The following is a 17,652-nucleotide window of genomic DNA, read 5'->3' as shown; positions in this document are numbered from 1 at the left end:
CTTCTGCTAGAGCTAACAGAAACAAACCGGCCAGTGCTGGCAGCAGCATTACTGCACTGCTTGACATTGTTATTGTTGATACAAGTGAAAAAAGGGAAATAGATTTTATTCAGCCTGTATTATTGAAACAAAAATAATTCAGTGTAATGCAGAAGTAATTAAGAAAAATATTAAATAACATGTGGCATTAATGTAAAACATTATTTCAGTCATTGCTAACCATCTTCCACTATGGATCAGCTGCTCTGTTGGATTTTCGAGAAATGAAGACTAATCTGCAGCTGGCAACAGCAAAGCAAATTCTCTCGTATAGCAGCATATGCTAAATAGCTCTTCAAGCACACAGATGCATTGCTGTAAAATACTTCTCCTGTCTGCGTATCTGCATCTCCCAGATGGGTCCCAAGCTGTGCCAAACTGCATCTCATCAACTGCTATGAACTATGGCATCACATGACCGCAGGAGATATGTGGAGTCCTATTCTGTCTTGCCTTGGCACAACATGGTCAAGCGATGCATCATCAGGAAAGCCCACACTTTGTCAAAATGGAGGTAACTAACAGAGAGAGAGAGGCAAGAGACGAGCGCCTTTGCTGCTCAAAGTGTTGAAAGTTCTGTTCAATAAACACGAGAACAGAACAAGACTTTTGTCCAATTTCTTTTTTTTTCACTTTGGAAAAAAGATTCATCAGCAGAGTTCGAGTTGATTTGGGTTTGCATGAGGGTGTAACAGAGCAACGAGAGATTTCATGGGACGTTGCCCCATGATTCATTGAGTTATTGGTTTCCGCCCTGTTTTAATCGCTGGCGGGCCCGAGCCAAAAAATCTCGAAGGATTCCGGAGAGCTCTTTTCTCCACCATTCAGCAGAATGGAATTTGGTCTGCAAGTGCCTCACGTCATTCGAGGCGTCCTTCACAGTTTCAGGGGCCCTAATTCAAACCACATGGAGGCCAGCGTCCGGTTACGGACCTCTGCAAAAAAAGGACACATTCCCATTGGCTGCTTCGGGGTGGGAAATGGGGTGTCTTGATGGAAAAAAGATAACAAACACATTTAAGTAGGAGTCACAACATAGCCAAAGTACACACACATTCACATGCATAAATATACATACACATGTACATACACGGAGACATTTACAAATATACATGCATATACACAAATACACACACAGACTGTCTATACACTTATGGGCCTGCAAACGCCGTTTGCTTGACATGATGGAAGAATGAGCAGCAGGCTCTGTAATATTGCTCCTATTCTTCATTGACAAGCATATATATTTTTTGCTGTTCCCAACTGACTTTGCAGTGCTGAACTCCATTTATGAATTATCTGACATATTTCCTGCTATTTTTTTGACAGGAGTACTCAGAGGAAATTTCAAGGCACCTTTCTCCTGACAAGTAGAAATATCAATATTTGAATAAATTGCAGATTTGGATCTCCTCACATGGATGCTCTCCAGCAAGAGTGTGTTGCATGTATGTGTGTGTGTGTGTTTGTGTGTGTGAGTGAAGGGAATGGGAAGGGGTTTGTTTCATTCTGTTACCACGGTCTTATCCCCCTGAGCCCGCAGGCAGAAATCTGTATGCAGCATTTCATTAGGAGAGAGCTCGACTGAGTGACATGTGAAGCACACCTCGCCGTCGACCTGATGAAGTTTACTTCTCTCAAACGACAAAAAGCCACTTTGTAGACTAGCCCTTTTTTCCACAGAGGAAAAGAGGGGGTGATGGCTGAGCACCAATAAAAGAATCATGAATGTTGTTTCACAGAATGACAGGCCTATCTGTACACAAATATTTCTCTTCGAGAAAAATGTAAGCTTCAGAGCTTTTTTCCTCTTTTCTTTCTAAAGTGGATGTGGCTTGATAGAACTGACAGTGTTCAGAATATGATCACCTAAATTCTAAGCCTTGTAGAAAACAGCTGACAAGAGGCATAAAAAGGAGAATAGAAACAGATAGTTCTTATCTTACAAAAGTGGCAACTGTTATTTGAGGAAAGTAGCATTTCACCCAGTGAACTAAATAATTTACAAACAAATACGCTATTGTCCTACAACCTTGATAAATACACCATCTCTGTATAAGAGGTCAATGTCAAGCATCCATAACACTCAGCGCTGTCTTCTTAAAGCTCCTGGTGTTACGTATGAGAGACTTCTGCCTATCTGTCTCACTCTGTTTAGCTGCAGTAGCTGCCATGCTGTCTGCATGTCTGCTGCTGCCGCTGATAGATCACTCTCCTGCCCACCCCTTCAACCTACCCCCTCCCCTCTACACCCCACCATCATTTCAGGGAGCCTGAGAAATGGCTTAGCCATGTGAGGTTACTCAGGTACCAAAGAGGCTGCGACCCTGTGACCCCCAGAGCCGACCTCCCTGACCTGAACGTCATACTTTCTCCCTCTCCAACACAAAACAAAAACAAATCTTATCATGCGCCTCCGCGGCTCAAGGACGAAAAAAAAAGCCCTTATATCAATGTGGTGCTTTGACAATCATCTATCCACATGACCTGTGATTTCTCCGACAGGGTCTGCTTGACACTTACAACAGAGAGGTGACGGCACGCAGGTTGTCCATCTCTCGCCTCGCCTGCCCTTATCTCCTCTGCTCTCCATCTCTCTCCTCACTCCTCCTTGTGTGCACAACTTAATAAGCAAGCAAGGGGTAGATTCCCATTATGGAAACCCTGGAAAATGGCCCGGACATTTCCCCCCATATCTGGGATCTCCATCTGGAGAAGGCACTCTTGCTCTCACTGCCCCCCTCGTCCAATCTCTGTGTGTGTTCTAGTGAGCCTATGCTGCAGAGATGGCTTTCACTCTCCACTGGCTACAATGAGATTGGCCCACCAGGTTGACTCTATTCGAATCGACAACCCATTTCAATAACATAACAAAACAGAACAGAACAGAGTAGTGATGTTGAATTAAACATGTTTTTGAGGAGTGCTCAGGGGGCAAGATGGGGGTCTTAAATTATCGAAATCTGTGAGATTTTGGAACGCTTTAGCAGAAACATAGACATAACAAAATAATCAGCTGCATTATGATTTAATAAAAGCATGCAATTCTGTAAGTATCCCCCTTTGTGTTGTCATGAACTGCATGTCTGTATCACTGCTCTAACAGTTAAGGCTACTTCATAACTAGAGTATATGGTTAACAGACTAATAAAGATTACACTGAGGTCAGCAAGTCACTAATCCCCGGCGTTATTAGTAAAAACAAAGCCTTCAGCTTGAAGCCATGCACATCATCACATATGAGTGCCTATGCACGTGCATAAGGTCTGAACATAATATGGTGTGACTTAAACCATACAATGAGAAGAGAAAATAAATATGCTAAGAGCAGCAGGGGTGGACTGGGCCAGGCCTCTACGGACCTATGTCATCACTCCCTCTGGTCTCGGCTGTGCTCCCCACCCGAGCGAAAGGTTCAATGATTACGGAGGCTCAGCTTCCCTCTAAGAAAGCAAACCGGAGCTGCAGTCCAAACAAGGCCGAGCCAGCAGCGAGGGAGCACTGCTACACCAGGCAGCTCGGGTTTACCGTCGCCTCCGACCTGGCCGGCCCCCGGGCTTGCATTAGTCCCCTAGCCCAGCCTCTCTAGGACAAACAAACAACCACCACTTACACAGTCAGGGACGAGCAGTGAGGCAGGGAGAGCTGGTGCCACCAGCACTGTGTAGAGGGGAACCTGACCCAATTGGATTTGCTTTATCACCCCATATAATGACTCCCAGACTGGCCTGTTCCAGTGGTAGAAAATAAAAGATTACAAAAAAAAAATCTGCCTGCCTGCCATTCTGAGTTTGGCCCAAAATGGGCAGCTCCCCCAAAACAGATGGGGAGGCATCTCAAAAATGTTCTCTGCCTCTGGGGACATGTGGTTTTCCCCATCATTATATAACTGTAAACTCCTGGATGTCAGAGATTGGGGATAATAACTTTCAGATGTTGGCAGCCCAGGCCAATGCTGGGACCTGCTGGATGGGAATGGTTATTTGGCAGGGAGGAGGAAGTCCGAGAGATTAGGACTAAGATGTGACAGGGAGAAAAGTGGATCTGGACTAGAGCTGAATGGGTTGCTTTAGTCTGTTCCAGTGTGTTCAGAATTGTATCGGGCGCTAATTATGACCGTGTGGGAGGCAGAGACCCGGCAAATATGTGTGTGTGTGTGAGTGTGTGTGCGTGTGTGTGCAGGCGGGAGAGAAAATGAGACACAAATTAATATCAAAACCACAGGAAATCATGTCATCGTGTTAACACGCCAAAATCAAGCTAAAGTGCTCGGGCTTGATCCACCACTTTTAGCATTCCATTTCAATTTTCTGATAGATTTGATATGACAGTTTTAGCACTCCCCATTGCAGTGCAGATGTGCCACTAATTCAGAAACAGACACACCTCCTTCAATAAATGAGTCCTTATAGAAGTGTCATCCTGTTAAACCATTTTTATTGGTTTGTCTCACATGGCGGGAGAGGATCATTGTTCAGTGCAGTTGTTGTTGCTGGTTGCCAGTGTGGTCAAGGTTTGGTCACTTTAACTTATACTCCTTTAATGAAATGAAACATCTCCTCACATTTTTATATTTTCCTGCTGGTCACTGCATGGTAAAAAAGCACAATCCTGTTTTTCTTCTTTTAATTTTTTTTCCCTCCTTTTGCTTTAAAGTATCGATCGCACTGCTGAACAAGCAGAGGAGTGTTTTTTATTGTAAATCAATACTGATCGATCGGCAGCCTGGGTGTTGAATATGGATCAATATCACACCAGGCTGTGGAGGAGATCTGATTTCAATTGGCAAGAGAAGCCCGCAGCAGGTTTCCATCAAGCGGTAATTCAAGACATGGGAACATAAGTCAGATGGATTGATATAGACTAGCCAGGACCTTTCTTGCCACTGAACCAGCACAAGGAAATTTCTGTCATATATCATTAACGCAGTTGGGGCAGGCAATAAAAAAAAGAGGGGGAGCAAAGTACCTCGCTGACCCTCAATGAAGCGCATTGGTCAAACATTAAATAAATACTCCATTATTAGCATGAATTTTATGTTATTTTATATAGAAACTCCAGATTGAAAAGAAAGTCCAAACAACTCAAACACTAAAATAGAAGCTGATCTCTGCTCTCTGTGCACACATCCACCGTAGTGTGGTCATGTTCTGTGGAACTTCTGGTACTGATTATGTGAAGGTCAGCCTGAGATTCATACTGTAAGCTGTTATTCATTTACTGAACAAATGTTCTGGGGAAAACTGGTGAATGGTGAAATATTTTTATTGCACTTATCACACGGTTGATCTTTATTAAACTAGCACATTTGTTTAATGTAAGTGCCACAACAAAATACATAATATAATTTAACAGTACACATATGTCGCCAAAGTGCATCGAACATGTGCATATGTTAAAAAAGCGGGTCACCACGTTCATTCATCACATGTTTGTGATTCCTGAACAGAGGGGCACTGTTCCAAATGACAGCATTGTAAAACAATAAAAACAGAGCTATAGTTAGAAATAACTTGTCACTTTTAATAAATGACACTGGTTCAGGGCTCTTTCTCTGGGGCTTCTCCTCCGATACATCCCAGGCACCCCTGGGGCCAACAGAGCAGCCAGCAGACCAGCTCGTTTCCCCGAGGTAACTGATGACCCTATCCCTGAATTCCCCCATTTTTGTCCTGTGACCTCACACCAGCGGGAGCAGGACCATGTCCGATGAAATCTTCAGACTGCTTCCCATCCTAATCTTGCCTGTGTCACACTACAAATTGCTACATTCAGAAAATGGAAATAGATTGAGGTGGAGATGGAGAGAGGGACTGACAGAGGCAGGGAAAAGGGGAAGGATAGGAGGGGAGGGGGTGGGGGTGGGGGTGTGGGGGAGTGTGCATCGACAACCAGTCCCCTAAGAAAAATACTTGAGGAAAGAACGACTCGGGAGATCCCGACAAGGAATCACATCTCAGCGAACATATTGATCTGATTTACAAAACCTCCACTCTAATGCGAAACAAATGGCGTGGGCGTGAACTGGTACTTAACCATAAAACCCCAGCATTACTCCGTCTCCGATGAAATACCACATATATCCCTCACCAGGGCCTAATGTGCTGTTTTACGGCCAGATACGACTGAGGTTGACCCAACAGTTTGTTTGACAATTAGGGGAAACCTAATAAGGATTGAATGGGAGTGAGAACATGCCAAAAGAAAGAAAGGAGACTCTTTTTCAAAAGAAAAAATGGCTAAAAAAAACACTGGTCTGAGTGACCTATATGTGATTCACAGAATCAGGAGCTGTTTGACAAAGCTCTTGCGTCATTAATGCTTTAAGAAACCAAACAACATCTTCAAAACAGCTACAAAGTTTAATTATAAAGGAGAGCTGCTAAATATTTGAAAAAGAGTGGCATGTTTTATTTACTTCAGATTTAATTTCAATAATGTAAGATTTTCACCATGGCGGCTTATTGCAGCTGTGTGTCAGGGAAAAGTGAATAAATCTTAATACATTGTTTTCTTTCATAATATCAAAATAAATCACTTACATTGCTCCACAGCTGAGTTTAAATCACATTAACGGAGTGCTATACCAAGTCAGTGAATTCAACTGAAGGCTGTAAACTTAAGCAGCGTATAACAAAAATCTTTGATAACCTTTTCTTATTTCTCTTCAACATGTGTGTGTGTGTATCTTTGTGTATATACAAGGTCCAGTGTTGCTCTTGGCCCAGCATTCATCCCATCACCCCAGCTCTGGCCTTGTTTCTGTCAGCAGTGAACCAGGGGAGTAAAGAGTGGGGGGAGAGGAGAGGGAGAGCAAGAGAAGGAGAGGAGGAGAAGGAAAGAGGGAAAGAGTAGGGGGTGGTGAAGGGGGGAGGGGTTGTCTCCATGGACAGATGGACTGCTCTTTCTCAACACATGTGGAACCATGTTTCGTCTTTCACTGCCGTCAAGCTGGAGCCGAATCCGTCGCTCTGTTGGCCCGCGCCACTCTTTCGTACTGCACACCTCGCTCTTTAGCAAAGCGCGCACACACACACACACACTCACACACACACACACACACACTTACACACACACACAAGTTCACAAACACACACGTACATACAAATGTGTGCGCACACAGAAACACACACACACACACACACACACACACACACAAGACACACGCACACATACCACACAAACATCTCCGTCTTTCTCTGCACACATGTTAAAGTCATCACCCCTGCTCAGCGCTAGTAAAACACAACACCCCCAGCTTCTCTGCTGTTGTCAAGTCTTGCCATTAGCTGATGCCACTGGGGAATCCTACCCTAGTGAGGTGGGTCTCCCTTGGGAACGTCAGGCACCACGTTACGTTCAGCCGCCACTCATGTGAACCCAAACATGTGAGCATAATTTGGAAAATATCATTTATACTGTGCGTCTTTGTACGTGTCTTGACATTTACAAACTGCGATAAAACTGACATGAGGGAGGAGGGAATAGAAAACAGGGCGAGAATAATTTGAGGTAATGTTTTGCTTAGTGAACAGTATTACCCAATCCTGGATGTTGGAGCACTGGGAAGGAGGTTCTGGCTCTGGGGCTGCAGTGAGGGTCTGGGTTTCATTTTTCGGCAAGTGCAAGCCAAAAGAAAGCTGCCAAGTACAGCTTTCGCTCTCAACACTTCCTGCTCTTCCTACTCTGGCTCGGGAGGAGACAGGCTTCACTCAAACATCACGTCGACTTAGGCAGTGCTGGCCAGTTTATTCTTCCATTTCTCAACGGGCGTCAAAAAACCCACATCTGCCACATGAATTACACCGAACACTGCCATAAATAAAGCACTGAGATGGATATATTGTTAAGCCACATATAAAAGGTGTGTGCAGGTGTTTGTGTGCATGTGTGTAAATATAGAAAGCGAGCATTTCCCATACAAGTTAACAGCTTTAATGACTCACAAAAAAAACATTGCAGTGCAGGTCCCACAGCTCACTGGTATAAAGCAAAATATCCAGAAGGAACACCTGCAGCAATCAACTCTCAATCACAACAACAGTGACCCTTTCACGGCGTGATTTTCATTATGGATGGTGAGAGCACAATACTAGATTAACACTACCTACTGAGTGCCATCTTAATTGCCCCTCTGCAGATGCAGTGAAAAAATGTCATTTAGGTACTTCATAAACAGACTTCTCTTTGCAGGTTATCAAGACAGCCGCTCAGTGAAAACACACCCTCTTTTCCAATGCTGATGTGCAATTAAAATGGTTTTAGAAATCCTCTTTGACAGTCCAGGGCTTAGCCAAAAATGTAAATGACATTAAAGGAGACAATGAATTTAATTTTGTTTAATGTCCCCTTTCGCTGATTCTCATTTACATCACATTTCCACATAAAGGGCTGACCTTATAAATACTGGCATTTGTTCAGCTTTTGGAGGTAATCACAGTTTTGCAAAAACCAGATGGGAGCACGCAAATTTTCCGATTTGTTTCTTAGAAGGCCGAGGGAACCACATGTGAGACGTTCTAAGGCTGTGGTCTTTTGTTTCTGGTAAACAACTTGACAACAAGTCAAGTGCACTCTGGGAAATGACCTCGTAGGTGTTCCACAAATGAACGATAACGCAAAGTCATTTAGAAAATACAGGCTCACTAATGAGGGACATAACAGAAAGCTAAGCAAAATTTACATTAGGCCAAAATTTAATTGCATTAACACACAAACAGGTGCGGTGAGGCCTTTATAAATGAGCTAAATGAATAAAAGCCTCCCACAGCACAACCATGTGTGCTGACCAAAAAAAGAGACAAGGGGAAAAATAAGGGGAAAAACAAGTCAATGTCATGAATTATTCAGTGGCTGGGCTGCACTCCAAAGGTCATTGCTCTTTGACCTTTGTGACAGGAAGTGAAAGGGAGTGCCATAGCTGCTGGAATAAATGAAGCTGACATGTTTAGATCTGGTCCGGAATCCGTTTCTGAATGGCAGCGTAAATTGACACAGGATGTTAAGTTGTATGAACATGCATCAAATTGAAAATTCATACACGGCTAGAATCCACATTGATAGCACACTCTTCTCTCTGTCTAGTCCACTTGCATAAATTTCTGCAGCTTCTTCTCAGAGTAAAATGCGACCTTTGAACCCTGACACGCAGAATGAGTCATTTTCTCTCCTCTTTCAACAACATGTGCCATCTTATTACAAAATCCATGTGTAAGCCTGAACAATGTATCTAATCTTTCACACAAGAGAAGACAAAGTCAATATACAAGAGAGTGAAGACAGATACCAGACCAGGAGAGTCATCGCAAATTGAGTTATGTTTGGCTATACACTACATGCACTGTAAATGGGTAAACCATCTAATCAGATATTGGGTAGCTCATCACTATAATTCTAAAGACTCAAATTACTGACTGAATAAACCTACACCCCCACTTACTTTAAGGCACCATTAACTTATAAATGTGACATCTGTAGCACTGCTGGATTTATAAGAGGGAGAGATAATTATACCAAACTGCAAAGTGCTGCGGTCATAGCAACAGTACCACAGTTTGTCACTACATAAAATTACTGTTTCTTTTATTTTATGTAAGCGCAGACTGTGTTTGAGATTTTTATCTTCTAGATCTGATGTGGAAAGCAAAACAGAAAAGTGCGCTCTCGCAATTGAAAACAATACACTTTTTATTCTGCGGAGCATAATATGTACTGACTTTCCTGAAAGATATTGAAATTTGAGTCACAACACATATAAACACACCCAAATTCAACAAAAATAGGACCTTTCTTCATCCAAAAATTACTATGAATAATGTAAGGGCATCAAATGTAAGTGTTGAAATATTTAAAGACCAAGCAGTGCTGAAACTATGTGGCAGCTGTTGGGCCTATATCTAACCAACTTTCTTTTTTTTTTTTAAAGAGAATCCTTCCTCTTCAAAAATCTGAGTGAAAATCTGTATCAAAACTCTGAGAGAAAATAGGGTAAACAGATGTCTGGCTTGACCGCAGGAAAATAGGACACATTTGGAATGATAAGTTTCCCAAACTCCACTGGATATGCCAGATCCATGGGAACGCCAGTTAATGTCTTGCTAGATGCCAGCTAGCTGTGTGCGCTTTCCCCTCTTACCATCTGGGAAAATGTTACAGCGAATGAACGCCATCAATGATTCATTCCGAATCTGTTTCTTAAGGTTCGGCCATGCTACTGTTTCTCTAGGAAATGTGGCAGTGCTAGCCCGTTTTCATACTGTAATTGTAGACAGATGAGACATGCCTGATACAACAATCAAACCTCTCCTCTAGGTTTATGTCACTCAACTATGTTCTACTCAATTGGAAATAATCAGTTTCTGCCAGGAGCAACCGCAGCACAGGTGCCTGTAATGATGTGCATGAGAAAATGACAGATGTAACAGAAATGGCTGTAAAACATGGGTTAGGCTTTAACTAAAACCTCAACCATATGCACCGCAGGACTTGTCAAGTAATTGCAGTAAATAATGTTATGTAGCGAGCCTACACTCTGCTCTGGTCATGTCCGTAACTCTTGCTAAACCCTGCAACCTTTCACAAGCACCCCTCTCTGCAAGCCTCCTTCAGTCACTGGGAACCTGTGTGGGTCTGTTAGGGTGAGCTGACGGGCTCATAGTTACGACATGGAGACAATGGGAGGGTCTAATGAGGAACATATGCTTTTGTGTTTCAACAGAGCCGCTCATTGTGCAAGGAAAGGGATACTCTACTCCTATTCAGACTCGTCACAATGAAAATCCGAGCCCTCCCTGAGCCAGTTGAGCTTACAATATCCATCCGCTTCTTTTTTCCCTGTTCTTTTTTCCCACCCCTCTTCTTGACTTTAATTCTCCATGCATTCATTTTGCTTATTGTACTTATGTTACATGTTTTGTCCCGCAGATTGAAGAACAATGGTGTGCGAAACTCTAAGCAGTAAAAGGCAGCGAAGCGACACAAAGCAAACATGAAAGCAGCGGAAATTAGGCAAAGTAGATGTCTCAAGTTATATGTTAATGTTTGCACTATAGTCCCTATGCTAACAAATGCACCTGACGAATAAATTAAGCAATCCACTTGGTACCAGATACGGGGGGAGCTCAATCCTTACATTGTCCTAAACACATCAGTACTTTTCTTGTGTATGGTGCACTGTAACTGTCAAAAAGAACATAAAACATTCATCCAAACATGAGCAACAGCATAAACAACATACAGGCAGCATGTGTGCGCATGAAGATGTGCATGCATGTGTGTAGGTGTCTGTCCGTCTGCGTGTTTTTGTCCTCGTCTGTGTGTGCATCTGCGTTTATCTACGTGTGTGTCTGTGTGAGTTTGAGTTCAGACAGCAGTAGCTCTGGTAATCCATCCAGGCTCCCAGGGCAGCCAGCTCCTACTTCCTGATGCATGAGAAGCCGCTGGAGTGGAGTGGCAGCAACAACTGCTCAGCCCTATTTGATTACTAATAAGAGAGTTGTCCCCTCTGTCAGATACCAGGCATTCTCCACTAAGCAAACAGTGATTCCGGCTAGTCAAACATTAGCATTGCTGTCTCTCCCTACTACGTGGTGAGAGTTACATTGAGATTGACGCTCAAACTACACCCCCTACCTCACCCTTATATCCACCACACACACACACGCACGCACGCACACACACACACACACACACACACGCGCGCGCGCACGCGCAGCTACCTAAACATATTCAGATTGACCACGACATATACTTTCACAGTGTGAAAAAATGTCAATGCCTGAAAGAAGACCATTTATTCTACCTCTTTAGAAAGTGAAGAAGGTAATATAAATGTGGCAGATGTAACTTCGCTGAAGGTGTAGAACAAAACAGCCGACATAAAATGTTTATCCCTTCTAAAACAAAACTTTAATGGCATCTAGCTCACAGCTAACTTGAGAGAAGGAAACAGTCAATGAAAAACAACTATTGACAGTGTAAGCATCACTGTCGTAAACAAAGAGGGGAAGCCAGCCAAATAAATATGAAGTTGCCTAAGCTAATTAGGTGTATTCCCAGCATGATCCTCTAGTGATTGAACCACCTGTGATTGAACAAACCCTATCCAGGTGGTGACCGCCCCTCAGTGCACAGGTACCTGGGAAAGACGCCCCTCAGACACTCACACAGAATCACCCACAGTTCCCACACTGTGAGCTATAAGATGCAAGTCAGCCCAACTGGGCTGTCTGGCACACCGGGAGGGAACTCATTTGTTCACTATCTCATCCATGCTCTTGCTCATCCACTCAGTCACTCATCCATTTAGTCACTCAGACACACACTCATTCACTTAGTCATTCCCCGTTCACAAAACACAGAAAAGCTGCAAGCAGAGCAAGCCTACCTGTCAATGATCACTGGGTCTGATGGAGTCTCGTTCCTGTTTCCACAGCTTTTCTTGTCACAGCATCGGCTGTAGGAACATAGACGATATGTTTCAGAGCAGGCAATACTTTGCTGAATAAATAAAAATAAGTAAATAATGCACACAAAACCACATACATTTATTGAGTGGGTTGGAATGGTTCTGATATTGTGAAAAAAAATGCCATGACATTTCCTTCACTCAATCTATCCATTCAATTGATGCTGATGGCTGATAAAAAATGGTGAAAACAACATGTTGTGTTGTTTGGCTTAGTGTTGGAGGGGAGGGGAGTGGGGATTGGGCCAGGAGGCAGGGGAGTCACTTTTCACAGCTTCAGCTTTTGTTTACCTCTAATTGCCAAGCTGCTATTTCTGAGGGAGATGCAAGGTGCCACCCTCAACCAATATTTCTGCGGGGCATTTATCAATTATGGCCTCAAAAGCACTAATCTATCTTCCACCACATGTTTCAGCCATCTTCTCCCTAAGCCTATATAGCTAGCTGCCTTTCAGTTCTTTGATTGGGACTTGAATCAAAACTGCAAAAATAAACAAATACATCATCCCAGCTTGCATTTGAAATGAAAACATATAAACATATGTGAATTAGATTGATTTATGCCATATGGTGCTGAAGGAAAAACAAAGATTTTGTGCAAAGCTACTGTCAGTCAACCACACACTATTTAAATATGTCTGATTTACATGACTTTACAGCAGCAATAATAATGATGTGTTTTATAGCTAAGGCGCTGCAAGGTATAAGCAAAAATATAATTCAAAAAGTAGTGTATTACAGGACTAAAAAAAGATATAATAAGACAAGATATTAAAGGATTATTCTGATTAAAACAGTTCCTATACTATATATCTTCTTATCTGATAATAGGCAGCAGTTAGAGCTGTTCTTTATTCAGCAGCAAAACACACTTCCTCATAACAAAAAAAATATTACCTCTAGAGCAGGAGCATATTCAGTGTGTCACAAATAAGTGATGGATGCATGTATAAATTGAGCGTGAGTGATGAGTTTATGCATGGAAAAAGACAAATCATTCTCAGCTCTCATGCTGCACTTGCTCTCAACCAGTAACTTGAACAATGCCCCGATGTAACAAAGGAGAGGTTAACCGACAGTATCCAAATTCAATGTTCACAAAGCTCATGCTGAGCTCAACAATAACAACAAAAGGCGTTTTTCCTTTTAGTATCAATGACACCGCTGAATAGCAGCGGAATATGAGAAGTGGAGATTTATGTGGTTAAATGACGCTAAAAGGCTCGCTGATCATTGTTGACAGGTGGGATCAACCGAGAACTGACTCAAAAGAGAGAGAGAAAAAAAACTGATGCATGGCATGCAGTGTGTATGCATAACTTAACAGAAAACACATTGTCTCTGGCAGGCTTATATAGGATTCTTAGAACAGAAAAATAAATACATTAAATATTTAAAAAATAAAAAATAAAAAAAACATATCCACTGTGTCAATGACTGTTTATTATACATTCACTCTCCCTTCACTAAAAAAGACTGTCAGTAAATTTTCACTGTCATATTCATATCAAAGTTGAATCACATCATATCAAAGTTAGAAATGACAGCAGCTCTCTGTGGTTGCTGAACGACCACAGGACAGTCTGGATTGCTGCATCACATCATGAGTGTCAAAACTTATTGAGAGGAGGGAATTACTTTTTGCCTATATCTGCAAAATGGACAGAGCAAAAAAACAACAACAAACAAAAATACAACAACAACATAATAATAATAATAATAGTTTTAGCTTACCTGCACATAATTTCATGAGTAAGAAGAACTCTGCACATTTCTGGATTCTTGTCTTGGCCCTCATAAATTATGGCCTTTGAAAGGAAATGAGATGGAAATAAGTCATCCCTAAAGCACACATCATTCTCACAAATTCACAAATAATTACACTGATGTGTCTGCCACTTTTGCACTTAATAAAATAAATCAGGGCATGAATACACATGATGTTAGGACAACAGAATATATTAGAGGAGTGCAAAGGTTAGGTAAGAAACATGGTTAAAATAATCAAAGCAATCCCCCAGTATAAATTATATGAATTAATATCAATATCAAAGACATCTACACAAATAAACATTTACAAAAAGAACTATTGCTAATAATAATTGCAACAATATTTTTTTGTGGCAGCTAATGAAAAAATATAATGAAAAAATTACTGGTAATGATAATATAATAACAATAATGAATTGTATTTTATGTATTAATCTAGATAATATCCTGGGGCTCAGACAGATAGACACAGAAAGAGATTTTCATAAGGAGAGATCCAATAGAAGTGTCATCAATATGCTTATAATCTGGGGATATTTGGGGGAAAGTGTTAATGGGCAATCTGTTGTTTATTTTGAGCCGCTAACAATGATCTTTCTGTGGATAAAAAGCGGTGTCTGGCGGTACGGTTGGGTAATTTTTGAGCATTGGCTGAAACAGATGGCGTGGAGCTATCAGTTCTGCCGCTCTTCTCTCCCTCCCTCGATCCCTCCCTCCTTCTTCCATTTCTAAGGATAGACACTTTACTCCCTCATACTGAACCGGCACCAAGTGCAAACGCAAGCAAAGCACAACATTATTGACTCATTTTTTTAAGAACAAAAACAACAACAATAACAATAAAATACAATAAAAAAATTAGAATTATATGTATTTTCTGCCATCAATAATTCCAATCTTGTTTTTTTTTCCTGGCACGCTTCAGGCCATGACAGTGTGACTTTGAAAAAGTGACATATCTGAACCAGGTCACATCACTCTCTCGCTTTTTGAAAGCTGTCCTACTTGACCTGATGTTTTTTTTTCTTCTTTTTCTTTTTTTTCTGGGAAGCCGGCGATTATCTATATTGGTTTGATTTATGTCGCTATTTGCAGCTGTAGAAACAGAAATCCATAAATTGCTTGTTCTGCGTCATTGACTCGGATCATTCGCACAGGAATGTTGTCTGTGACCAGTGGCCCAGGCTTCACGGCTCTATTCAGAAGGCTCCACCTAAATCCTCCGTTTAATAACAAAACATGAGGTGGAGAGCTGAAATAACGGTGCCTGGTTTTATTTCCCTAATTATAATTAAGTTTATAAACCTGTGCGTTTGGGTAAAATGTTCTTGAAGATTTAATCATTTTGCGCCCTGGGCTCCATAGGTTAAAAGTCACTCAAAATATATGTGAGGAAGATGAATGAACCGCACCTCTGCAAAAATATTAATATTGATGTTTATTAATATAATACTTAATGCAAATTTTTAAAAATGTGTTTCACCTCTGACTCTTTGCAGGAGAGTCAAATCAGATCATATGGAGCAGATGGCGTGTTTAAATTTTAATGCTGGACAAACTGAGCCTGCAAAAAAGCTCAACTCTGGCTGAGTAAAATTGACTTTAGAGTCTTGCAATATGATATGGCCAAACGTAAACAGTCAAGATGGAAGCTGTCTCTTCTTGTTATACTGGTAATATGATTTTATTTTGTGCCACAACTGCATTTTGTGAGCAGATTTTTTTTTCTTTTTGGTGCATATCTCATGGGTGACAATTTGCACGGCGTGTTAAGGTTTTTTCTTTTCTTTTTTCTTTTCTTTTCTTTTTTTTTTTGTTATGAGATATGAGCAGAGTTAGACTGTGCGTAAAAACAAGTGTAACAGCAGCTTACCTGCTTCGTCATGGAATCGATTAACCGTATGTAAAGATCCTGTTCTGTTCTGACACCTGGGGAGAGAGAAAGAGGAGCACTTGTGAAATTTAAGGAACTGTTGGCTTTAAATTTTTTTTAAAGAAATCCAGCAAAATAAAATATATAGAAAAAAAGTTAAGTGACATGCCATGAAAATATAAAGAGTTCAGACTCTGATTGCATTTATAAAATTACAATATTGGATATTTATTAATATTGTTATCATTAGTTTTATGCATGCAGATCAACTTGTGTTTGATATATTTGCACGTGTCTGCAGAATAAAAATGAATAGTTGAACTCACCATTGCTGTACAATAACTGTAGTTTGTAATGTATCCCATTGTTAGTTTTTTCACTGGTTGGTTCCTGCAGGAGACAACAGTTATAGTATAAAAAAAAATCAGCATTAACAAAACACACACCTATCATTGCCACATGTCTCTGTGTTGGAAATATATATATATGTGCATTTATATAGTTTATGTGCAAAAGAAGAGAAACAGCTTTAGTTCTTAAAAACGACTGTCTGTCATCAACGAATTGAGTTTTTCCAAAAATCAATATTACACGTGGCTTCCCCTTAGTAACCCATTGCCATTTAACAGAACATAATTTCGATGCTGATTATGTACAGGGGTGCGTGTATTTCTAAAATACGCTGCTTACTTTTTCTTTCTCCACAAAGTCCACAAAAGCTGTCCTTTCGATCTCCACGGGCTGACCCTGTCTGTCATACAGCGCCAGGACGAAATGGAAAAAATTGGATTTTCTGAGGTTGGAAGGGGGCTGCTTTTCATAATGTGCCCGTGCCAAGCCGACACCGCTGCGGGGAGAAAACAAGAGACCATCTCGGTTAAGCACCGGACACCGGGGATACTAGATGATGGAGAAGCTGATGGAAAACATTGGAGATGCAGAAGCACGCCTGAGTACGGGGGAGATTTCTTGATTTGTCACAATAATGGGTAATCTGATGTAATGAAAGAAGGGAAAGCCGAAGGGGGGGCATTTATTGGGAGACCGTAATTGATACAGAGTATTCAGGGGATTGAGGGGTCGATATGATGAGGAGGGAATGCGTGAGAAAAATCAGATGCTTTTGGCATGCGTACCTTTGGGCGGCTGTGTTTGCATCCACCACCCCAGCTGTGTGCATCCAGGAGCGGACCGAGTTCAGTCCACCCAGCGGTTCCTCCTTCATCGTCGTCCCACCCCGCGGTATAGTTTCCTGAATCCCAAACATTTAGAACAATTTGCGTGAAAAAGAGCCTCCTGTGAAATTAGGGAAATAAACGTCCAAGCGTGTTATCCTTCAGGGTTGTTTTTTTTTTTTCACGGGATAAGTAGCGACAGCCGATTCAGGCTTGTGAGGGAAAACCCGGTCCACAGGTCTTGCCTCCCTCTTCAGTCCGTCCGATGTGAACAATTCTCAAAGTGCTGTACTTAGTTAGAGCGGTATCCACAGACTGGAAAAGTGAAT

General features: G+C 41.6%; 1 protein-coding gene across 12 annotated transcripts in view; it reads right to left on the bottom strand.

The window, feature by feature from the left end:
- LOC133991506 (transcription factor COE3) overlaps positions 1-17,415 on the bottom strand; it is a 65,508-nt gene extending 48,093 nt beyond the window's left edge. For 11 of the 12 annotated variants that reach the window (XM_062429944.1, XM_062429941.1, XM_062429953.1 and 8 more), the window contains exons 1-6: positions 17,285-17,415; positions 16,839-16,995; positions 16,475-16,538; positions 16,149-16,204; positions 14,240-14,313; positions 12,425-12,493 (exon numbers count right to left, since the gene is read on the bottom strand). In XM_062429944.1, coding sequence (XP_062285928.1) covers positions 12,425-12,493; positions 14,240-14,313; positions 16,149-16,204; positions 16,475-16,538; positions 16,839-16,995; positions 17,285-17,415 — 551 coding nt within the window. The remainder of the gene's footprint in view (positions 1-12,424; positions 12,494-14,239; positions 14,314-16,148; positions 16,205-16,474; positions 16,539-16,838; positions 16,996-17,284) is intronic. The other variant, XM_062429949.1, reaches the window with a different exon arrangement.
- Positions 17,416-17,652: the final 237 nt, after the last annotated feature.

Source organism: Scomber scombrus, chromosome 12 (assembly GCF_963691925.1).
Source record: "Scomber scombrus chromosome 12, fScoSco1.1, whole genome shotgun sequence".
Lineage (NCBI taxonomy): Eukaryota > Metazoa > Chordata > Actinopteri > Scombriformes > Scombridae > Scomber > Scomber scombrus.
This window is presented reverse-complemented; position numbering and strand designations above follow the sequence as displayed.